Here is a 25,601-nt window from a genome sequence, read left to right as displayed (position 1 = left end):
ATCTTCACTCCATCATTTAAACAGTTGTCATTGGAAACTTGTACAGCACCAGTGGCAACACCACCCTCAGCATCCAAAGATGTACTTGCATACCAAATCTGGTTACTCCAGGTAATGGTATATGATTTATGCTCCAGACAAACCTTTCCAATGACTTGAGGTCAGAGGTCAAAGCATACATCACAGTGACCTACTTTTCACACACTGCACTCTGCCATCATGTATTTACATCCTGAATCTTGTTAATCTTGGTGAAATAGCAGAGAAGATATGCTGTGGACACTCTTTTTAACTCATTCACCTCTGACATTTTATAATGAACTATTCCAACCTTTGAATTGGAAGGGTTCAAATGTGTCTTCAGGGGTGAATGAGTTAAAAGGTTAAGGTCAAAGCATAGGATACAGTGACCTGTTTCTTGTTTTCTACACTCTGTGATCCAGAGATATACTTGCAAACAAAGTCTGGTTATTGTGAAATAAATGATATAAAAGACATGCCCAGGACAAATTTTTCTAAGGTTAAGTTCAAAGGTTCTCCACCATCTCAAGATGCACTTGCATACCAAATCATGTTACTCCAGGTGAAACACATTATGTAGTATAGAAAATATGTCCTGGACAAATTTTCAGACGAGGAACTGATGGAAGAACGGACGAATGCACCGAGTGCAAACCTGTAATCCCATCTGGTAACTGGTGGGGGAATATCCCACTGGTAACTGGTGAGGAATATACCACTGGTAACTGGTGGGGAATATCCCACTGGTAACTGGTGGGGAATATCCCACTGGTAACTGGTGGAGAATATCCCACTGGTAACTGGTGAGGATTATACCACTGGTAACTGGTGGGGGAATATCCCACTGGTAACTGGTGGGGAATATCCCACTGGTAACTGGCTGGGAACTAATAAACTGAACACAAAGACAAATAAAAGATTACAGTACACTTTCTGCATGATTTAATAACATAAATTTTTCAAATCTTTTCCAATATCTTATTATTATTCCATATCAAATAAATACCTGTCAAGTTTCAGGATGGCACAAAACACTTACTCTTTATTAGGTAACATTGTGTACTGCATATAAAACCAAATTACGATACGAATTGCCATTAACTAATAAAGAGAGTTAGAAGTTATAACAGAGATTGATGCATCCATTTACTAGTGCGGACAGCTTTCCAGGGGTAGCAATTAGCCAACTAGAAACACTAAAATGGATTTTCCTAATTGAAAAGAATATTTAAATTTCTGATAATATTTATGAAACAATTCTACATATGATAAGTTTCACTTTTACATAATTCTCCACCTGATTAGAGCATTTCCCTGTTCATTGTAACTCTTTAACATAATAAACGAACAAAAAATCTATTTATCTATCAAGCTAGAATGTATCGGGTAAGTACTACAGTGTGATGTTTCCTCGAGAGGACTGAACATGACCAGAAGGAGAGTAGCAGGGCCTCTAATATAAGTTCCCTGTAATAGCCACAGGGTATTTTTCCAGTTAACTGAGAGCATTGAATTATGGAATATTAAGCAAGGAAGAGTACATTCAGAATATTAATTTCATTTTATGGAACTACGACCCAAAACAGCTTTGCTGGTACGAAATATATAACTATCCCCTGTCCGTACGTAAGATTGTCTTTCTATAGTATTGAACAATAAGTAAATCTTTTAACAGTGTAAGCAAGAACTGATTTAAGTTGGTTAAGATTATGGTACGATACGGAGAAAATCACACACGCAGTATTAGCACTAAATGGGCATCAAATTGAAGAAGTATAGATAAGCCAAGCCCATGGTCTGTAACAAACCCTTCAATCACATTAGTGAGTATCAAGGTTTCTGGACACAAGCTTTTCCTCTGAATATGGTCAAATTCACAAGTAAGCCGAGCACCTGTATGACACCTTTTCTATTATGTACTAGGCTTATCACAGATATGAAAAGCTCTGCATCAATATTCTAATATATTTTCATAGATGTGAATGGAAAAATAACTAAACAAAATATCTTTACAATTTAGCAAATATTGAAAGTACAATTGTGATCTTCGATTTCATTTCTAAAGAAAATACGGCCTTGACTCTAATGATTCTTAAAACATCTGGATGAACATATTTAGGAAATGAATTTATTAAAATCTAATGAATCTGGAAAAAAAGGGGTTCATGGTCTATTACTACAATTTTCTCTAACTGTGAGGTTTCATCCTGGAGAATTACAGTTTATAAAAACTGTACAACAAACTAAAACACATACCTGTGTATCTACAAAGCAGTCTAAATGGGAGGGGGAGGGGTGAGGGGTAGGGGGTGGGGGGCAACAAAGTGTTGTAATCTATACAATTTTTACAATACCTGTCGTTTTATATATACATGTCATTCTGAACCAGAACGTTATCAACACACAAATTCTCTAAATAATAGTTACAAATAAATAAATTTGAAAATAAAATCTAAAAATTGGCAACAAAAACTATTAAGGCAAAGACAACCTTAAACGGTTATACAGATGTAACGTCCAGTGAATTCAACAATATGTTCTTTATACATGATTTTTACAATGACATCTGTGTTTTCCATCAAATAAATAATGTTCAGTGCTATCGTCATATTAAGGGATATTTCAACATTGGGTAGGTCGCCATAAATTATGAAACTGCTTCTTAAGCAAACTCCTGTGTTGTCATGTTTGATTCTGCCCTAGTATTTAAAATAATTACTCATTATATTAACAACAGATTTTCACCTTCAATTAGTTTAATCTGCATGAAACAGATACAGTGGTCTATTTTTTTTTAAACAATTAAAAACAAAGCATGTTCATAAAGAACTTTTGGAGACCTAGAACATTGGTTGGTATGCAGCTGGCATTATTGAATATTTGTTACAGGTGAAGATGTACTACCAGTGAACAAAAACCTGAAAAGTTTGCAATAAGAGAGGGAACAGTGAAATATTTGATTTGAAGATATTGGCAGAGTTATATATCTACTATGCCTAATATATCTACTATGCCTAAATGTCCTTTTAATTTTTTTTGATCAGCTGTACCATCATTTTAAGCAGCCATATGTGTTTTTATATCATGTTTAATACAAAGTTATCTACGGGAAAATGTTTAATTTTCAATCTTTATTGGACCTGTTCCAACGCAGCAAATTCTTCAGTATAAATGACGACCTTGATGATGTGTGTTACAAAGTTAAATTATAATTCTGTCTTCAGCTAAAACAGATATCTACATCTATACAAACGTGTCAGTACTACCATGACACTTCATCAGCAAAGTTTTCATATCTAAAAGAAAGAAAAAAAACACGCTTTGAATAAAAAATTGTTCAAAACTATCTTTGGAGAAAAAATTTTGAAAACAGCTGTTAGAAGTGAATTGAAAGAAATTACATGCACGCACAAATTGGCAATACTTATTTTAACCCTTTCACCCCTAAGTAACTTTTTTAGACTCTGCCATACATTTATCTGGATGAGTCCATTGTGGTCCACAGTGGTGAAAGGGTTAAATACATTAAAAAAATGAAAACTAAGTTCATTTTTCTCCACAAATAACCCCTCATCCCTGAGTTTGCATAATAGGTTTTGCTGTCTCTCAATTATGGTTCAGTCCATTCATCCATAAGGGGAGATGAGGTTATTTTATCAACAAAAACAACAAAAAGAACATATATTTTATAACAATATTTGAAGTCTCTCTCTCTCTCCAAAATACTTTTTTTTTATAGACACACAAACATAAGCTTATGCATTAAATAGTGACAAATATATGTGAGACATAAAAGTAACTTCCCATTCAGTACTTAATAAACAATTGCTTTCATCATAATATACATATGTACACCTTTCATAATGGGACACTACCAAATTACCTCCCTTTACTTTGGAAGATTTCCATTGGAAACTCTTTGTATTATAAGATATGTTTGAAAGGAAAGAGACCGCATTGCTGGAGTAAGTTTGAGTGACACAATCACATTTATATCAAATATTTATCATAAGATGCACATTAAGTGTCTTCAGTTTTTCTACTGGTCCCAATTGGTCAAGCTCAAATTACTCCAACGACAAGTCAGCATACATAAACATATATATTTACAAAGCATATCGAGAATCAGAACTAAAATTACATATAAAGAGATTTTAGATTATCATCCAGAAAAACACTTGTAAGCTTTCAGATATTTCTTAAAAATCGCCTTTCGAGAATTTGGGTCGGTGTGCCGTGACGTGACTCGAACCCGCAACCCTTTCCTTTAATATCTGTTCAGGTTCAAACCACTGGGCCCAGCTTTCTAATGATTTTACCTCAATTTTTTAGTAAGATTATCTATAGTCAATCGTCAGGGGCATACAATCTCATTTGTTATGTACTTGCCTACAGGGAGATTTGGGGAACAATCTACCTACACCAATACTTCTGTAATCAATATAGATATATTTACTGGCCCGATTACAAAATATACTAGTGCGGGCTGTCGGGCTTGTGGAATTGTACACCCCTCCTGATCGTACTTATCAATAGCAAACTTGATAATACAAACTTTTAAAAAAGGTATTTTATTACCTAAATGTAAGTCGGGCTATCCAGACCAATTATTACCAGGCGCCAGGTGCACAGATTTAGTTTTCAGAATTGATCAATATTTTGCCCATATAGCTGGCTTCTTCAGGTATCCAGACAAGTGTCCCTCGGCTCAAATATCCTCGGTGGCGGCTTCAAAACATTACCTCTCAATATTAGTTGTGATTTTGTTCAATAAATTGCTTCAAAATTTTGTTTTTAGTTGAATTTTATTTTAGAGTGCATTTCTCTGTAATATATTTTAGGACCATCATTATATTTTTTCTTTATATAACAGATTTGATTGATAATAAGTCAATCATGGACTGACCCAACTTGAAGCGATTCCCTGTTAAATTTCCACTGTTTTACCTTTAAACTAATGGGTTGAAAATTTGACAGGACAGAGTTCAATGCAATGAATTTCATGACATTTGATAAAAAAAAATGACATCTAGGGCCTATTTGTTTATGTGGACAAACCGGTTTATCTATATTCAAATTTAAGAATTCAGAGATAAAGCCTCACGAACCAACAAATGTTAATGCAGGCGTTGAAAGAGTTTCCCAAGGCTTGCCAGAAAACAACATGAGATCCTAAGTCTGTCCCTATTTCATACACAAACAACTGATCAAACTGTTTGGAACTTTATAGATTAAAGCAGTCAACAGTTCAATAGTATAGCAACACTAAGGCCTCTTTCGCATATCCGGTTCAACCAGTTGAAATGGTTGAACCTGGAAAGAAAACAATAGGCGCAGATCTGAACTGAGGCTGACCACAGGAATATTTGGCACATGTAGATTGAGGGGTCCAGACGTACCTGACCGAAACTAAATTGTTGACTATTGCTAGTTTGCGTTATTTCTTTATAAAACAAGGTCATACCAGATGCAGATTTTAAGATATGCTATATAATTTAGTGGACGCGTGAAAGAAGGACATAATATTCTTGATATATTGTTATTCATTCTCCAAAACTCTGCATTTTTTAGCTCTGCCTATAGTTGGGTCCATGTGCCTTCGTTTATCGTGAAATATTTCTGCGCCACTTGAACCGTTTCAACCCGGAATACGCGAATGTAGACTAATTGGTGAAGATCAGTAGTTAGGGGAGGTAATATGGTCGCTTCCTATTTCATACAGATGAGCATTAAAGACAAAAACTTCAAGAAACAATAGCACATCAAACACACTTTCTTAAAATAACGAGTTCTCTATTTCCTTTGCTCTCGTAACATTACTGGCGCTCTGTTGTCACGTCAATGTTTCAATCTCTTGCATGTATCAACACTTTCAAAATAAAATATCATGCCCCTCAGGGACAACCCTATTTAACTTCCATCAAGGAATTTCTTTGGCAAGTCTGTCAAACTTGCAGTACACATACACATGAAATTTTAAACAATTTTCAAAATCAAATATTTTTCTAGATTGCAATAATTCTGTTTGAATATTTGTTAACTATATATATATATTTATATACACACACATATTTTAACAAAATAATCAGCATAATCAGCATTATATATACAGGTTGTGAAAATAAAATCGGAAAATAATGATTCATGTGAGATGGCAATGCAAGTGTTCAATTTGCTGAATGTTTGGAAGTACCCATGCTGACGGAGTCCAATTTTGACGAGACACAGAAAAAATCTAAAATTATTGATATACCATGCGAGTGATATTTGATTCCTTGGAGAACAATGTGATCATGAAAAGATCGCTAATTAATATTGACAGAAAATTGTATCTAAAGCATTATCCAAACAAGTCTTTGATAAGTTAGAAGACAAGCCTTCAATAAATTATTATAACTTGGACTTGTTTCAATATATATTAAAATGTGTCTGAATTTTCATGTAGAATATTGAAAATAGTTCAACTTGTATGTTATCCATCAGATTGTCTTTTTTCAATCCCAAGGCTGTGGTTTTATGTCTCATTCACACGGTCCGTGGAATAGTATAAAATGGTCAGCTGTACTTTACACTTAAATGTTAAAACATTACACATATTGTATTAAACCAAGATTAAGTTTAATTTCTGTACAATCATAAATTAATGCTGACAAATTTAAAATGCACTGGAATCGGAAAAAATATGAGGCAGATTTGAACACCCTCACACAACATTGTTTTAAAATTAACCCTTCCATCACTGTGGACCAAAATTGACTCATTCAGATAAATGTATGGTCGAGTCTACTTAAATAGCCTAGGGGTGAAAGGGTTAATAACATTCACAGGTACTTTCATTCTTTACACGTGGCGATTGAGCCTGGCATGGTGCATATAATTCTTTCCACACTATGCTATAAGTTCCTCATGAGACGAAGCTTCACCGACTCCACACAGTTATGGCTCCAATCACCGCAACTCATGCAGTTCTTTGCAGAATAATGTTAAAAATCACAAGATGCTGGCTATGTCCAAACCAATAACATGATAACAAATCTGGTGTAGACACATGATTGTAGTGTAGACAACACTACGACATGGACATATAACACACGTCCCCTCCACAGATGTTGTGTAGGTAACAGTCTTTATCAACAGTAAATTAAAATCATTTTGCTATCATATAAATACATTAGGGTGAAGAAAATAAGCAAAATTCCTCAATTTGCAACTTAATTAATTCATTCGTAGATGGGGTGGTCGGTTCTGACTTCCTGGAAATGCCACTTGCTTGAAGGCAGTATTTTTGGTTGCTATGGCAGGAGACGTGGACCTCTTTGTGACAATTGGAGCTGTGGTATCCATGTCTTCTAGATCGTCTAATCCATTCACATCCGATGCCACACGGAACCCTTCCACTAGGGACACCTGGTGAGGGCTGAAAACATGGACCATTTCTTCATTAATTCATTATCAAGCCAAGTGTAAAATTAAAACTGGCTGTGTTTACAATCAATTTTGTGTGTATCCATATTTATATACTAACAGTTGAAAGCTGAAATACAGCGAAATGAGCTTCAATGTCACAGAATTCAGATAAAAAATCTCCTGACAGCACCAGCCCTATCAGCAATGACATCTAAAACTGATTCTACTACAAGTATTTATCGGACCTGTTAGGTAAACTTGAAGCATCATATTAAAGGCTTTGGAAAAAGAGACCTACAGGGCTACACAATAATTTTTAATACCACTAGTTACTTGGGCTAGCACTTTTCCAATTTTACTGGTCCATGTGCAAATAAATACACTAACCAAATACTAATCAACATGATAAGTAATATCAAAAATTTACTAGTTGATCGGGCTAGCAGTTTTAAGAACCACTAGTCGAGCTGGAGATTTCACTAGTCTCAGACTTGTCTTACACTATTGTCTAGCCCTGAACCTAAAAGAGTTGCTACTCTTCTCAAATCAAAAAAGAAAACTATCAGACAGATCGTTTCCCTACCTCATTCCACCAGTCCAGCTGGACCCGACCTTTCGTGGTGAACGGGGCTCTTTTTCTGCTATCCACGGCTTGTTGAGCTCCTCCAAAACGGATGGAGCTACATACGTGAAACCCTGACAACAACAAGGTCGAGGTCATTCCTATATCATTCTATGCTAGTGTCATTTGTTTCATTATAGATTATGTATGACTTTTATTTCATCTTTAAAGATCAAAGTCATTAGTTTTGTCATTCAATGTCAAGGTTATTTCTTATATGTTTTTTGTTCAGGTCGTTTATTACACCATTAATTTTGAGGTCACATATTTTTAAATTTTCAAAGTTGGAAGTCGCTCACTACATGTTTTGAATTCCAGATCATTGCCATTTATTTCATAACTCAAGGTTATGGCAATCGCTTGGTTTTACCATACCCTTCCAACAACATAACACACATTGTGTTTGGAATCAAAAGTGTTCAAACCAACTGGGATTCCATTATATCCTAAACAAGGCAAAGTATTATGAACGCTTGGACTCTCAGATCAAACTTCAATATCGGAAAGTTAACAAAGGGCCATAACTCTGTAAATAGCAGGGAATGCTTTATTTCAGAATACAACACTCTGTCAAGGGTACTCATAAATTAAATTTGACAAATATAGGTGACAGGAGTATGATAAATTACTGGACAGAGCAATTCACTGACTGACCGACACGGGGAACTAAGAAGTAGATTTGCGATTGGCAGACAACTTACCAGGAACACTTGATTGGCACTTTCACTGAGGACGGTGTCGTCTGGAGAGTCAACTGGCGTCTGTCTTGTGAATTTGGTGTCAAACTGACTGACATCCTCCTCGTTCATCTGGTTGTAAAAGAAATTATGCTATGTTTTAAAGTGCTGTGTATTCACAACCTAAACTTAAGCTTGAAGCAGGATACAACGTTATGTCTGCCATAACAGCTGTATAAGCTTCATATAACTCCCAGATGATAGGTATTTTATTTTTTATTTTTTACACTGTTGATAAAGATCATGAGACATCACATCACAACCATATTTACCCTCATGTTGTGGGAGAAACAATACATCCAACTAATGATTATTGATAATGATTTATATTCAAGCTCAGGGGTTAATTTTGAAGTGTCACCTACTTGAAGACCATAAGGTCATCCTTCAAGAATAAACTTGAATTGACATAAACTATTATCATTACTGATTTTGACATCCTTATATATATTGAGTTATGTTCTAATTTAATCATATATACAGGAATTAATTGAATTTATTTTTAAATTCCTGAAGATATAACTCAGTCATCTCTTCATCCTATTGAAACAGTTCTTCAACTCATTAACCCCTGAAGACACATTTGAACTGTTCCATATCAAAGGTTGGAATAGTTCATTATGAAAATTCAGGGGTGAATGAGTTCATGATAAATCAAAGCACTGGCCAATGGGTCTTCTCCTCAGTGTTTTGGATGTGCCTTGAATTTGTTTAACTGTTTAAGCAGGGTGAACAACTGCTGACTAGAAGTAACACTCTGACAACACTTACCACAGACGACTAGAAGTAACACTCTGACAACACTTACCACAGACGGCTTAAATGGCGGCTCAACTTGCCTCTGAATCAACTCATTCCAATCAATGTGGCGGAAGAATGCATGATGCTAGAAAATTAGAGCAAAATAATTTCAAATACAACCAATGATTTCTATTATAGACTTCTGTATAGATATTAATCACTGCTTGATACTGGTTTTAACACTAAGAGTATATACATTTATCACATAATGTACTTTGTTATCCAGTGAATATACCCATGTCATATTTTTTGGCTTATAACCCGATGTAATATAACCTTTCAGCCCTGTGATTTGTTGTAAGTTTAAATTGTTTCAATTGTGGCGCACTGAAGTCAAAATGGCAGCTTTTTGCATTTCAAGGTTGCATGAAAATTGGCGTTTTACACGAATAAATGCCAAAAATCTTGATAATGTGATAAAAAGGACCTTACACTCGATTTTTTTTTCATATGAAATTTATGAAACTCGTCACAAATTTTTCCTTTTACCTCGCCAGAGGCTCGCTAAATTGAAAAATTCTTAAGACTCGTTTCATAAATCTCATATGAAATGGAAACTCATGTAAGATCCTATGTATATACAGAAGTACAAACCAAAGACACAGTAAAACTTGTTCAAACCGATAGGACATGTCTGATACGTATACCCCTCCTAATTTAAATAGATCATCTTATCGTTCCTGCCATTTCCTTAATGCACAGCAATATCAGCATACCATCAGGGGACCTCCGAACTCTAGACAAATGCTCTAAACATTTAACTCATTCACCCCTGAAATTTTATAATGAACTATTCCAACATTTGAATTGGAAGANGTCTAGACAGATGCTCCAAACATTTAAGCTACTATCCAAGGCCATCGACCGAGTCCAGTTAGGCTACATCTCTCTACCTTCTATTTCTTTGCCCGAGAAGACAACACTTTTTACAGGGTATCCCCTTGACAAGCATACACCCAATACTTGAAACAAGGATTCGTCACAGGCACCACTGTAACAGGGGATGAAAAAAACATGGCCAAATTCGAACCTGGAACCTCCAAACTCTAGACGATCATTCTAACCATTTGTATAGTAATTTACCCCAAATGTGTTGCAGCAAATGCCCGTCCCAAGTGATCAATGTATTGTTCTGGTTTTTTTCTGAAAAAAGTCCTACACATTTATAAGAGCAAGCATAGCAGCTATTATTACCTTAAGTGGTTTGGCATCATCGGATCCTCCACCGAGTCGGTCAGCAGGAGACTTCTTCAACAGCTAGCAAAGAAAACATTTCCTTATTTACATGATAAAATAAAGAGACCAAATTTTAAAACATTAACCTTCCCGAAGTTTCATTGATGGTGTGAGCAGTGGACTTTTGCTAATTCGGACTGAATTGTCACGTCAGAACTGTTTCGAATCTACACCAATAACAGATATCATAGTGAGGTCTTTTCCATCTCAACATGATAGACAGCTTAATAATGAAATCGTTAAATCTTTAGAGAGGACATTTTTCTGTGAATATTTTATCGACAACTTATATACCACTTAGTTTTCACTGTAATGTTATGTCCTAGCTTTTTTCAACAATGTTGCAAAAATGTCCAGCTCCAGGCATTATTATAAGATCTAGTTAAAGAATAAAATTAGATACAAAGATACAAAGAGTATCAACTTAAAATATCGGAGCATTGTTGTTTAGACAAGTACAAAACAAAACTGAATTGGAGGTATACATGATAACCGTGTAAACTAGAAGTCAGAAAAAAAAAAGAAAAAAAAAGAAAAAAAAAGTATTTGTTTAGTCAGATAAATATGCTCTGGTCACTCTTTCAAGCTATTTTACACAGGATAACATTAATTTCCTGATGAATAAATAACACTGCACAAACGTGAAGCTGTATACAGTGTAGTAACTTTGTAATGTTTTAAACACTCCTTACCCTTTTGATGAGTCCTCTGGCTTCGTTTGTGAGGTATGGAGGTAAACTTAGTTTGGCTTTTAATATCTGAGGGGTAAAAAAAAGTCACATTTACAACATAAATTACTCTGCACTGGTTATAAAGATTACAAATAGTGAAACCATTCTAAAAATTGTGCTGTTAATTCCAGAAAACTTGATATACCAGACCCAAATTGTATATCTTTTTCATTTGAGCCTGTAACAATCAAAACACACCTCTATTTTTTAATAAATATATTTGTGGATGTGGGATTTTGTATCGACAGGTTCATGGATGTTGGATTTGGTATTGACAGGTTTACAGATGAGGGATTTGGTATTGACAGGTTCATGGTCGTGGTATTTGGTATTGACAGGTTCACAGATGTGGGATTTTGTATTGACAGTTTTACAGATGAGGGATTTGGTATTGACAGGTTCATGGACGTGGTATTTGGTATTGACAGGTTCATGGATGTGGGATTTGGTATGGACAGGTTCATGGACGTGGTATTTGGTATTGACAGGTTCACAGATGAGGGATTTAGTATTGACAGGTTCACAGATGTGGGATTTGGTATTGACAGGCTACTTGATGTGGGATTTGGTATTGACAGGTTCACAGATGTGGGATTTGGTATTGACAGGCTACTTGATGTGGGATTTGGTATTGACAGGTTCACAGATGTGGGATTTGGTATTGACAGGTTAATTGATGTGGGATTTGGTATTGACAGGTTCACAGATGAGGGATTTTGTATTGACAGTTTTACAGATGAGGGATTTGGTATTGACAGGTTCATGGACGTGGTATTTGGTATTGACAGGTTCATGGATGTGGGATTTGGTATTGACAGGTTCATGGACGTGTGATCTGGTATTGGCAGGTTCATGGAAGTTGGATTTTGGTATTGACAGGTTAATGGACGTGGGATTTGGTATTGACAGGTTCATGGATGGGGGATTTGGTATTGACAGGTTCATGGACGTGGTATTTGGTATTGACAGGTTCACAGATGAGGGATTTGGTATAGACAGGTTAATGGACGTAGGATTTGGTATTGACAGGTTCATGGATGTGGTATTTGGTATTGACAGGTTCATGGACGTGGGATTTGGTATTGGCAGGTTCATGGATATGGGATTTGGTATTGACAGGTTCATGGATGTGGGATTTGGTATTGACAGGTTCACAGATGAGGGATTTGGTATTGCCAGGTTCATGGACGTAGGATTTGGTATTGACAGGTTCATGGATGTGGGATTTGGTATTGACAGGCTCACAGATGAGGGATTTGGTATTGCCAGGTTCACAGATGTGGGAATTTGTATTGAAAGGTAATAAAAAGGATGTGGTGGGATTTGGTATAACATTAAGTTTTTGGAAGGGTGAAAGTATCACTTAGCAAAATTTTCCCGGTAAATAGTATTGACAGGTTCATGCACATGGGATTTGGTATTGACAGGTTCTATTTTATTGAAATTATGAGAAAAATTTAATAATACAATGAAAATCAATTTTGTCATCAGTATCCCATACACATGATTACAATCTTACCTTGTCTATTGTTTTCTTTCTATTTTCAGCTGTAAATGGAGGCTGAAAAGACAAAATAAATAAATAAATTTTACAATTTCATATCAATAAAAGAAAAATCATACTGGATTTATCAATAAATTAATTGACTGGATAAAAGGGGCTGTTTTCATTTTTTTGGCCTAACAGCAAAAATTATATTGAAATAGTAGTTATGATCCATATTTTCCACTGCAAATTGATCACGTAAAACATTCAACTGTTTCCCAAAGACATCAAACTGTGGTCCTGAGTATACTCACCGCCCCAGTCAACATGTCGTACATGAGTGCCCCCAGACTCCACCAATCTACAGCCTTCCCATGGCCACTCCTTGTCAGTATCTCTGGAGCCCTGTAACCATGGTTATCATATGTATTACAGTTGACGAAGTAATATTTTGATTCGTAAACAATAACTGAACACAGCTGTGGCATAATGATCATTTCATCTGTTTTGTCATGTTCTCACTAGTTAAACAAGAAAGGAAAAAGAAGAGGCTATAGCCCCAGATTCAAGTTTTAAGACCTCTCAAAATTCTAGATGGAAGTTCCAACTAACAGTGCACTATACCTGTTGATGCCATATGGTGCCAGCAGTGCTAAACGATTGAAGCTCGATTTTAGCAACTGCTATACATTTTTAATACGGAATTTTAACGGATTGGACAAGCAAATATTAACTGATGTACTTACATGTACTCAATGGTCCCACAGAATGTGTGCGTGACAGCTCCGCCATTGATTGACTCCTTACATAGACCGAAGTCCGTCAATTTTACATGTCCTGGAAATCAGTGGTACAATGAAATATGAAACATATATATGACGCCATCGAACTTGAAGAAAGGGGAATGGGCTCATTACCAGGTACCCACCCTATGCAAGGGAAGTAAGGAAAAGGGGGGGCTTATTACCAAGCATGGGCTATCACCGGTAAAATATGGTCCGTGGAACTATTTAGGGCTTCTGCGAAACTCCCAAACTCACCTAATTGAGTCTATTTCGTGACGTATGTAATGCAGTTCATTCCGCAAAACACCTAACTACTACTGAATATATATTTAATACATAAACTTTGCCTTTCATGGCTGGCAACTGGAACAGCCCTTACCCGATAGTACTCATGGATAAAGATTGATACATGCACTTTTATTAAGGCTTAAAATCAAAAACATGAAATTATATTAGAAATGCTGTATTGAGTTATATAAATTAAATGACAGAATTTCCATCTTTAAAAGGATGTCTATTAATTCCTAAATTATGACTCATAAAGGCCTACGTATGTCTTATTACCAGTTTTTGTATCAAATAACATCCTATACAATGGATGTGCTCAGCATCATCAACATATTATGACAGTAAATGACTGAAGACAACTCCACCATACCATTAGTCATAAACATTTTTGAAAATCATGGAGGTACTTACGTAGTATATTACCCATTATTATTTAAGACTGCTATATCAGGTAAATGACTTCACCTAATTATCTCAGTCATATTAATGTAAAATAGTTCTCACTTACCTAAATTGTCTAGAAGTATATTTTCTGGCTTCAGATCCCTGTAAATGATTCCCTGAGAGTGGAGATGTTCTATTGCTAGTGTGATTTCTGATAAATAAAAACTGAAAAAGACAACAACAACAAATTCAATACATGTAGTATCAAAACCAACAAAGAAGATTTCCAGTTGTATGATTTTTAAACTTTAATTTGCATAAAGTGATAATCAACACCACTTACACTTAGGCATAACCAAATGAACAAAATAGTGTTATTTTTATATATAAGCACATAGAAAACGTAGTAGTGTCAAAAAGCACCTGCTCAAAACCACCAACAATCACGTTTTATATTAGTATATAAGACTTCCGAGAACATTCTGAGGAAGTTAAGTCAAATTATTCTGATAGTTACCAAATTTACAAAGTAAGACAATGGGTGGAGCATTGGAATGAAAGAAAGGAGGAAATACTTACCAGGCAGTGTCCTCCATGAAAATGCCTTCCCGTTCCAGCTGCATGAAGAGTTCTCCGCCGGGTAGGTACTCTAAAATTAGGTACAGCTTTCCTCCCGTTTGAAACGCATAAATGAGGTCCACAATGAAAGGATGCTGTAAAATAATAGTGAAGGCATTCAACAAATATCATCATGGATACTGAATTATAAGTAACATGGTTATACTACTGCTATTTGTTCAGGAAAATACTAGCATCATAAAAAGGGGTCCAACAATACATATAAACCTACTATGCAGCAATCCTAGATGTTAATTTTCGAAAAAAGATTTCAGAATTTTTCTAAAATCATATTGTATTTTTCCAACTATAACCCCCCCCCATGCAAGATTTGTCCACCTGTGTCAAATACAGTTCAGCTAATTACTTACAAACGAAAATTCCCTGTCCTGCAAATAGCCCACCCTCTACCAAGACTTGGGCCCCCAGAGCTACTTCTTGGAGTATAAATCAAGTAAGAACAACTTTAAAACTAGTGAAACCTTTTCTTTTCTTTCATCTTTTGTTCAAAATTTGATATCATGATGTGATCAAATCATTATCCACCAAACAACACTTGTAACTAAACCTTTGTTGCTATATTGAAGTCTTGATCTCATTGAATATTATAAGACTCTAAAATGTACAGGGGTGTAGGATAGGGAAATTCCACCCGAGGGGTTTTCAAATTAATTAAAACCCCAGGCAGTATTTTTCTCTCATTCCAACTACCAGAATAAGCTCAGAAACTATGAAAATGCGTTTGGACTGGCCACCATTTTGAAAATATCAATTTTTCCCCCATGAGGTTTTTAGACGAAAACAAATTAGCAAGCCAGATTAATCATATCCCATATTTGCAAACAACGTTTGCACAGAAAAATTAATCACATCTTTCTAACGTGTAAGGTAGATATATTGTGAAAGGTTTTGCTTTCAATACATTGCCTTTTACGCAATGCGGCATCAAAGAGTTCCATATTCGTGACGTCACGTCATTGTTGAGCCATTGTGACGTCATGTCACACGAAATGGGGTGTAAGATAGAAATTTCCTACACCCCTTTCTTTCCCTGGACAGCTCTATCTTACACACAGGGAAATGAGAAAGAAAACTTACCTTGACTCCTTCTAATATGTTCCTTTCTGCTTTGGTATGTGCTGTGTCTTTGGCATTTCTTGCAATAGTTGCCTATCGACAAAGAAAAATTAACATTTAGCATCCTCTTCGGTATCATAAAAAGTTACACATAATAAAATGTATTGTAAGGAAAATGTACTCATTGCTTAAATTGTTTTATATACATTCAAAGTTACCTTTAACTCATTCACCCCTGAAGTTTCATAATGAACTATTCCAATCTTTGAATTGGAAGAGTTCAAATGTGTCTTCAGGGGTAAATGAGCTAATGACTAGATGTTTGTATGAAATCATAATAGTAAGATCTCCCTGAAGTGTCCTATGTAAGAAGACATAGGTCCCACATCAAGTAGTTCATCAGTACCAACTCAAAATAAATTTCTGAGAAAAAAAAACATGCATGTAGCTCACCTTCTTAAGGACTTTCATCGCAAATATTTTGCCAGTATCACTACTTGAAATTTTCCTGACTTGAAAAACCTGGAAGGTAAAAAAAAAACAATCCATAAAAATAGGTTGTAATGTAAACCAATCAGCTTTTCAGACTGATTTTACATGTTCGGAAATTCAAATATGTACAAGTGTCTTTATTAATGCAGATATATATACCGTAAAAACTCGTGTAATTTGCGCACTTTTTTTGAGAAATTCAATGCCCAAAGTGGGGGGTGCGCAGAATACATAAATGTAAGCAATTTCAAGTTTTTTTCATGAAAAGATCGACGATTCTCGCAGACCGCCATCTTGGACACGAGATAATCTCCCTCGGTATACAAAATGAACTTCAAATATAGATAGAGTGATGCTGGTTTGGAACCAACCTTCTAACAAAAGTACTAAAATCTTCTAATGAAGTGATAATTCCCAATTTACATAAAATATCTGGGATGTACTAAAATACTAAAACTGGGGTCCCTAACCTCTGCTCTGTTGCCATGGACACCCTTGAAAAGTTGAGTTCATGTACCAACAAAATAGTGCTGTTGATTTTTTGGAGAAACCACAAACTCTGGGCTCCACATGCATGAAAGTATCTGATTTCACAGTAGATAAATATTTGTGTTTTCCACGATCTTGATTTCCTATCAGCAGCAGAAGGATACGTTTAGATTTCAGCTTTATATGCCCAAACAATTTCACAGATAAATTCACCATTGTCACCTGATAATTCAATGCCTAACGGCAATCTAAAACATCTCTGAGACATACACCTTATGATTTGACAGAATTCACATGTGTTGAACCGCAATGATTAGTTTCATTTTTGTTCTGTTTTGGATTAATACCAGTGAGATAGCAAAGCATTTGAAATACTTAGATGCAGATATTGCTAGCTATTACATCGGAGGTCAGTAACAAATTTAAGCCTGTTAAACTCATGATCATGGCAAATTATCCTGTTAGCAGCTTTTTTGGTTTTGTGTAATATAACTTACCTAGGCTGTGGAGACAGGTTTTGACCTGCAGTTTTGAACTTTTGTACCAGTTCAGGGCAACAAAAGAGGTCATAAAAATTAATTACGGCTGAATAATGTTGGACGATATTTTCATGTCTAACACAGAGAATGCCATGCATTTTGAAGCTCAAAACCAGTAGACTACCAAGCCTGAATATCTGGGAGGGAGAGGATACATTATCAATATTTTCCCAATCAGAAAGCAACAGACATCTTTTAAAACAGGACAAATTATCACTCATAAAACTAGGGTGTTGAGTAAAATTGAAGATAACAGTTGTATTTCATTAAAATAACTGACCTTTCCATAGCCTCCTTTTCCTAGAACCTTGAGTAGCTCAAAGTTCTTGGGCCCGACCTTCAGCTGACCTGGATTGACCGTGTTTTCGGTCAGTTCCAGCGTTTCCATGCCATCGGCACTGCAGAGAAAATTACTTTGTTATTATATGGGGTCAATAAGATCAACAATCGTCAAAGAGCTTTAAATTTACAGTGCCAAACTGAAAAATGCAGTCAAATGTATATATATGTATAATCAAACTAAACACAATGGACTTCACAGACACATTGTAATATGAACAATAACTGTTTGTCATGTATATATGTCAATATAATTCTAAAGGAAAACTTTATAGATCATAATGTGACTGATCAGGTCAACCATTTATTGTTTACAAGATGTTACTGGTAAAATTGTTGTTTACTGCTATCTATATGGGGAATCTTTTAGTTCAAATAATCTTTGATAATTAATCATGGTCATATTTGCACTTTACTTATAATTAAGGCATGGTTTAATTTGTTCTCAAAGATACATTCTACTTACTTTATATCAAAACCTCCTCTTGTAGCTAGACTTGCCTGTGAAGAAGAAAATAAACACCAGTATTACATATAAATTTCCAATCTGGATGTAATCAACCATCATATTCCAGCATCTACGTACTAGTTATCAAATTAATTTACGAAGGTGATATAAACATTAACCTGAACTATTCAAATACATACCTAAAACCCACAATCACCTATATATCATGCGATAATATACAAGTTTCTCTTTCATACATTTATGAAATGGGCTTGGATAGGCTTTGCTGAGCTAAGAGAGGTTAAGGAGGAGTTCATATACCTGTGTGAAATTTCATGGTTGAATATTTATTATCACACCACAAAAGGGCATATAATAAATTTATCAACTAAAACATCACTGCATCTGTGTACTTGCCAACTTTTTGAAATTTCCATGGCTCAAAATTATAGCATTTACATAAATGAAATCTGTGTATATACACTAGGGGTGTCACAATACGTCAAGAGTGTGTCACGATATACCGTAAATTTGCAGGTATAGGTATCGCACTTAGGTATAGTGCACAGGTACGTTTTTGGGGTCAGATTTGAAGACAAAAAAACACCTTAAAACAAAACATCGTTCTGTTGCTGAAAGAACACCATGCTTTCATTTTTTAAACCGGTTGTGTATTTTCCAGATTTCAATGTAAAACGAAAAATGGTGCTTGTACCAAATCCATTACATCTATAGTCTGTACTGAAGTAGCAAATTATGAAAATATCTTGAATATATTTATGAGTTATTACAGAGAGGTGAAATCGTTAAAAATATTGCAATACAGAATGAATATATTGCGATACGTATCCCGATATATTGTCATAGGAAGGATGTGCTCGATTTTCTAATAAGTTGTTGTCAGAATGTTATCAAACTTAATCATATATAATATGGATCATACAGATTTAAGATTTTTGTCAAATTAAACCAACCATCGATTACAAAATTTGAACTAATTCCCACCACTATCAAAAGCCTGTTCTATGCATATTGGCATATCTGTTAGAATTTGTAAATTTAAATTAATTACCAAGCAGAATGAGAAACATAAAAATAAACTTTGAAAAAAATATTGCGATACAGCAATATTTCATCTCAGTATTGTATATGTGGCACAATACGATATACCTGTGTATTGCGATATACCTGTTTTCCGATATATTGTGACAGCCCTAGTATATACCCCCTAAAGACAAAATAACCCTTTAAAATGACATATTTTGAGTTTTTCTTTCACATGATTTTTATTTTTTTTATTAGATCTTAGAATTTAGGAATAGTTTAGCAAATTCACTGGTTGAAAATGCTAAATTTAAGGGTAAAAAATCGGGAGTCTCCCTCCTACGTGTAAATAGGGAGGGTTGCAATCGGCAAGTATCCATCTGCTCAGTTAAAGATCTTTTATTGATCATAAATTATTATCATTAATTAATTCACTCATTTTGTAATTCATGTTTTGTACCTATAACCAAGTGCGAGATTAAAATTAAGACATGTTCATTTACATTTATGTTCATGTAAATAAGAAGTAAATCATGTGTATGTGACAATAACAGATATATAGTGTACATATATATATATAAGTTAACTGTCCAATATATATAATGTCTGTAATTGGTTACTCCCTTAAGTAAAATGATTTCTAATCAGAAAAAGGATAGGTAGTTCAATTTTGGTCCAGGTTAAGTTTTAAAATAATATTTCTATTCGTTGACTAATAACTGTAACTGCAGGGACATGCTATCGCCAGGTGAAATCTTAAACTCACTCACCCCTGAAGACACATTTGAACCCTTCCAATTCAAAGGTTGGAATAGTTCATTATGAAATTTCAGGAGTGAATGAATTAATTATCATCACCATTTAATCTCTGCAAGATTAGTTATTCAGGACTTATAAGCTTAAACATAGGAAATAAAATGAATAAATACAGTTTTTCACACCAAAACATAAAATTCTATAAAAATGAAAACAGGACAGCTTATGGTTAAATTCAGGAAACAACCTCTCAGAAAAGTTGATGTGCTCTAGCTCTACGTACGGTAAACACTTCCTATATTTCACAGGCAAATTCATTTTCACCCAATTCTAAATTTAAACTTCACATTTCATTACTCTAAGTTATTATGTTGTTAATAGGAGGCACGGTAGTCTAGTGGTAGGACACCGGGCTCGTGACCGAAGGGTTGCGAGTTCGACTCTCGTCACGGCACTGTGTTGTATCTTTGAGCAAGATACTTTACTCTGCTTGTTCCAGTCTACTCAGCTGTAAATGAGTACATGGTTGGGTAGTGCTAGAATTGTAGAATGCTAGCTGTGCATGCTGAAATATAGCTGTATGCTCCCCAGGGAGTTGAGAGATATTGGATGGTTGCAAAGGCCCTATAATTATATAACCACGGATATTAATTTGTGAACCGCTTTGAGACGACCTACGAACTAGGTTGTGATAAAGCGGTATATAAGAACCTCAAATTATATTATTATTACTAACAAATGTTTGCTGTAATGATAAATTCGCCCTCATGATCATGATTCCCGGTATAAATATTATGTATACATAGAACAGCTCAGGTAGCTAAAAATGTGATTTCAATTTATTTTCAGAATTGATAAACAGACTTTTAATTATCATAGTTTTATACATGTATGTACTTCATGTTTTTGTGTATTATATGTTAATGTTGTAATGACTGTCATCTACACGCATGTAGCATTTGTCTTGTCTGGAATAAGCAGCAGGTTGCTCTGTAAATCTGAAAACGAATGTGTCTGCACTTTAAAGCTCTATGCTAATGGGATAATAATCATTGCCACATCCACTTTCAAACTTCCCTTTTTGGTGACCATGAATAGACACTGAGGCAGTGGTTAGAGCCACATGCACTGGTACACATTTATTATTATTTATTGGTTACTATATATATACATCAGGTGTGTGGGCAGTGATATTTTTACCTCATTTTTGACAGGGTCTGTTCCTTGTGACTTTGAGAAAATATCACACACGAAAAGCATGGTTTGGGAAAATAAAGTCATTTTTGCATTTATTTTGGGGAAAACAGCAGAAACTTTCTAACCGATTTTTTAAACCCTTTTTGGAACCCATAAAAGTTTAACCAATTCACCCCTAAAGACACATTTGAACCTTACCAAATCAAAGACTGGGCAAGTCTAGTTTAAAAATGTAGGGGTGAATCGCTTAATCAACTCTATCTGATTATTACACTCCATTCATCAAAACACACAAGTTTAAATCAAAACATTGTATTTTAAGCATCCCGTACCACTGCCAAAAACTGTATCTACAGTAGTATTAGAAACTGCGTTTACGGCATGGCTATAGCTTCGATAAACCATTTATAAAAGAAGAAAAAAAGGGTCATGCGGGCCGGGACTTTTAAGAGAAATAATAAAGACAAAATGAACAAATAAAATCAACAACAGTTTTTGTGTATTAAACTTCAGTCAGGCTAGACTGGGATTTGAACCGTGGACTTCAGATTGTATATATACTGTCACTTTAACCCCGGTGTACGGAAGCTTAAGTGTCCTGGCCGAATTGTCCTACAGTTAGATCCAAAGGGAAGATATTCCATGGGGAGGCTATAGCTACTCAGTACTGTATAGAGTAAAAGAAATAAAATAGTGGGACAGGGATCTTAAATGCACAACAAACACTTAATCATGCACACTACAATTTGTGTTACTATTGACGAAAACATGATCATGTTGAACTATTTCTTATACTTAACAATCTTGAATGCCAATGATAACATTTTGACCTGTTGTTCTTTACTGCTGCAGATAAACACACTAACCTACATGTTTCTAGGTCAATTGTAATTCTACTATAGCTGTTAAACAAACGTCAAGTATTTGTTTCCATGGCCTGGGAACCCAGAGATAAAGATGGTCATAAATAAACTACTGCTTCAAATTCTACTAAATGGACCAGTTCCTAAACATGATAATGATAATTTTTCTTTGTTGAAATGTTATAATTTCAGTTATGAAAGGGGCATACAATGTACATGATGATGTGGCCTATTACTCAAAACGAGTTCATGGACCTTGCCCTTCCTTATCACTTACTGCCTTGCTTTAGTTGATTTTCTATTAAATTATATATAGCAGTGGCTGATGCAGATCTTAAAGGGTTTACAGCAGGGTTTCATGGGCTGTCCAGTCCGGGAATTTTCTTTAAAAACAATGTATTTCACCCTTTTTCCATTTGGAACCCCTCTTCCTCCTACCCTGGAACCTAAATGATCTAAGAATAAGAATAGGTTCAAGACCAGAAATTTTGAGGACTGGTTGAAATTAAACTCATTCACCCCTACATTTTTAAACTGGACTTGCCCAGTTTTTGATTTGGTAAGGTTCAAGTGTGACTTCAGGGGTGAATGGGTTAAATATAATCCATCTTAATATTCAGAGATCTGGCTGGTCAATCTAAAAAGTCAGTCAAGTGAATTCCCAAACCTTAATTATCATATATGAAACTGAACATACAAATGACTGCAGATCATTTTCACAAATGACATTTTAAATTCTTATATTTCAAGCAGTTTTGGAAATCAATAGTTAATCTCTCTGTCAATGACATTCTAAATAAATGATTTTAGGTTATGTTTACTAGCCCTTGCTGAAATCTACTTGTCTAATACTATAGTGGACTACAAGCTAATGTATTATCAGTTCGAAACCCTAAAGAAATGGTCGTGATCCTCAAATGTATTATGAACATATGAAATTTAAGCAAAACACTTGCAAACCTTTTGAAACTGTCATGGAAAACATAAATAAAATGTGTGCACATGCCCCTTAGAGACAAAGAAGTTATCCTTTAAATTGACATATTTTGAGTTGTTCTTTCAGATGAAATCATTAAACCTTAGAATATAGGAATAGTTTAGCAAATTCACTGGTTGGTGATACTAAATCTAAGGGACCAAAATCAGCAGTCTCCCTCCTAAATAGCTAGAGTTGGCAAAGTCTGAAACAATCAGGAGATTACAATCTATATATATACCAATAGTAATGGCGAATGCATCATTAATCAATGCATATTGCATGTATAGTAATTATTTAGCAGTTCTGAACACCAGACAGGTGACCTGTGAACTGAATATGGTAGCATTGACCCATCCTGGCTACTCCAGGGGTTACGCTCACTTTTGCTCTGTGCACCCCTGTCATAGTAAAATCAAAAGGCTCAGTGTGTACCTCCTTGTTGATTAGACAAGATTTGTTTGATCCTTTGATGCACATCAAAAGAATCTTGCAGACTCGTGTAACGGTAAGATTAACTAGCTTTTAAGTTGGGTGTTGGTCCTCTGTAATCTTACAAGGACAGATATCAGGTTGTGTTTTAAACTTTAAGACAGTATTTCCTGGAAATCATTTACCTTATTTCCTGCAGAATAATAACATGTTACAATGAGATGTAGGGCTAATGATAATTTGGCACAAATATAACAGTTTCATGATACTAGATGATATATGTTACTTTTTTTGTGTACAATGTACTTTTCAAGTCAATTTATACCACCATATATAGTGAACTGTACCAACACTCTTTTTGGGAATATTTCTTCCTTTTTTTTATTCCAAAATTTCTTTCTTCAAATTGAGAATATTTACTTCTCTTTATGGCTTTTTTTGTGTATGATAGCAATTTTAAATGCGAGTATCTTCAGAATTTTATTTTTCTAGAAATTGTTTGATAAGTTTAGGTTGGTGGGGATTGCTATATATCAGGCCATATCCCCCATAGAAAGTTATAAATATTCGACAGCAAACACTTTTAACACTGTTCAAATTATTTTAACATGTTGATAAAAATAATCTGTTTTCCTGTCCTATATTATGTATTTAATAAACCACCTGCATATCACACTGAACAGCGAATATACATACAAAAATGTATTTAAATTTCAGTCTCTTGTGATGATTGAGACATTCTATTCAAAATCATTGTCATGGGTGAACAAGTCTTACATCAATGTTATATTATAAAGATCATGATTCTATCAGAAATCGATACATATTTTGAATACTTGTCTATAAATAGATACAATGTGTGATCAACAGGCGGGTGTCTACTAATAAAGTCTGACGACATCAAGTGATTCCAGGAACTGCCAGGCAGCGGTAAATATTGAAATAAGTTTGTATCAAAGTATTCATTTAATGATGATGATCATTAGTGAACCGAAAATCGAAATTACTGTGATCATATGTGAACCAGCCCGCGCGAGAACCCATCTGTCAAAGCGGAGACCACATGCTACGTCGCGGTATAATAGTCTACCCAATGTACAAGACCAAAACACAGTATTCACGTATACTTATGTACAAATTACTTATCCAGGAAGAATAAATAATTTACCTATGTTATGACCACTCCACAAAGTTATAAAACAAGAAGCTGAGTCAGTCCCTAGCAATGGACAAAACAGTTATCACAAGGTTTACCTGATCGTCTGGTTCGAAGTATTCATCATCAGAAATCTCTTCCTCCCCTTCAGGGGTGTCGTGTAACTCCAAATCAAAAACTCCGGCCATATCGCCACATTTGTGTCCTTGTATAAAAGTTTTGTTTCAAACTGCGATCTTGAAAGTAGACTTCTACTTTACTACGTATTCGTTAGTCTTACACTACGCCACAGCCGGGAATCTTTCCGAGGGATTCCATATATGACGTCAGATATCACATGCATGAAAACCCACGACATATTTTATCCAATAGGAATACTGCATAGCGAGGGCGGAAATGTACTGTAGTTGTAAAACCCTTTTTGATTGGTTTAATCAGTTTCAGCCGGGAATTCTTTGAACCATTTTCGGCATATTTACGGTGCAGACGGAATAACCGACCCCTATTATTTGCATACCACAGAATTTTAACATGAAAAGAGATTTTGATCTGTATCAAAACGCAGTGAAATATTTCGACTATATATCGTGCTTTTCGTATGTAAGCTATCCATTTTCATTAAATAAACAAGAAAACCGTCATAAATCAATCATGTTTCTACTGAAAAATAATACGAC

At 35.0% G+C, this 25,601-nt stretch overlaps 1 protein-coding gene across 1 annotated transcript; it reads right to left on the bottom strand.

The window, feature by feature from the left end:
• Window positions 1–933: 933 nt before the first annotated feature.
• LOC110457708 (ribosomal protein S6 kinase beta-1-like) lies at window positions 934–25,258 on the bottom strand. The gene is made up of 16 exons (XM_021509077.1): window positions 25,023–25,258; window positions 18,519–18,553; window positions 17,994–18,111; window positions 16,647–16,715; window positions 16,215–16,286; window positions 15,078–15,211; window positions 14,623–14,723; window positions 13,788–13,878; window positions 13,356–13,446; window positions 13,075–13,116; window positions 11,517–11,582; window positions 10,783–10,845; window positions 9,596–9,673; window positions 8,752–8,859; window positions 8,012–8,124; window positions 934–7,438 (listed from the first exon to the last, which is right to left on the bottom strand). Exons 1-16 carry the CDS (start codon window positions 25,110–25,112, stop codon window positions 7,237–7,239), a joined length of 1,473 nt encoding a protein of 490 aa, XP_021364752.1. The 5' UTR covers window positions 25,113–25,258; the 3' UTR covers window positions 934–7,236.
• Between the last annotated feature and the right edge of the window lie 343 nt (window positions 25,259–25,601).

This window comes from Mizuhopecten yessoensis, unplaced genomic scaffold (genome assembly GCF_002113885.1).
Source record: "Mizuhopecten yessoensis strain PY_sf001 unplaced genomic scaffold, ASM211388v2 scaffold9301, whole genome shotgun sequence".
NCBI lineage: Eukaryota > Metazoa > Mollusca > Bivalvia > Pectinida > Pectinidae > Mizuhopecten > Mizuhopecten yessoensis.
Note: the sequence above shows the minus strand (reverse complement) of the source record. Positions and strands in the feature narration are given on the sequence as shown.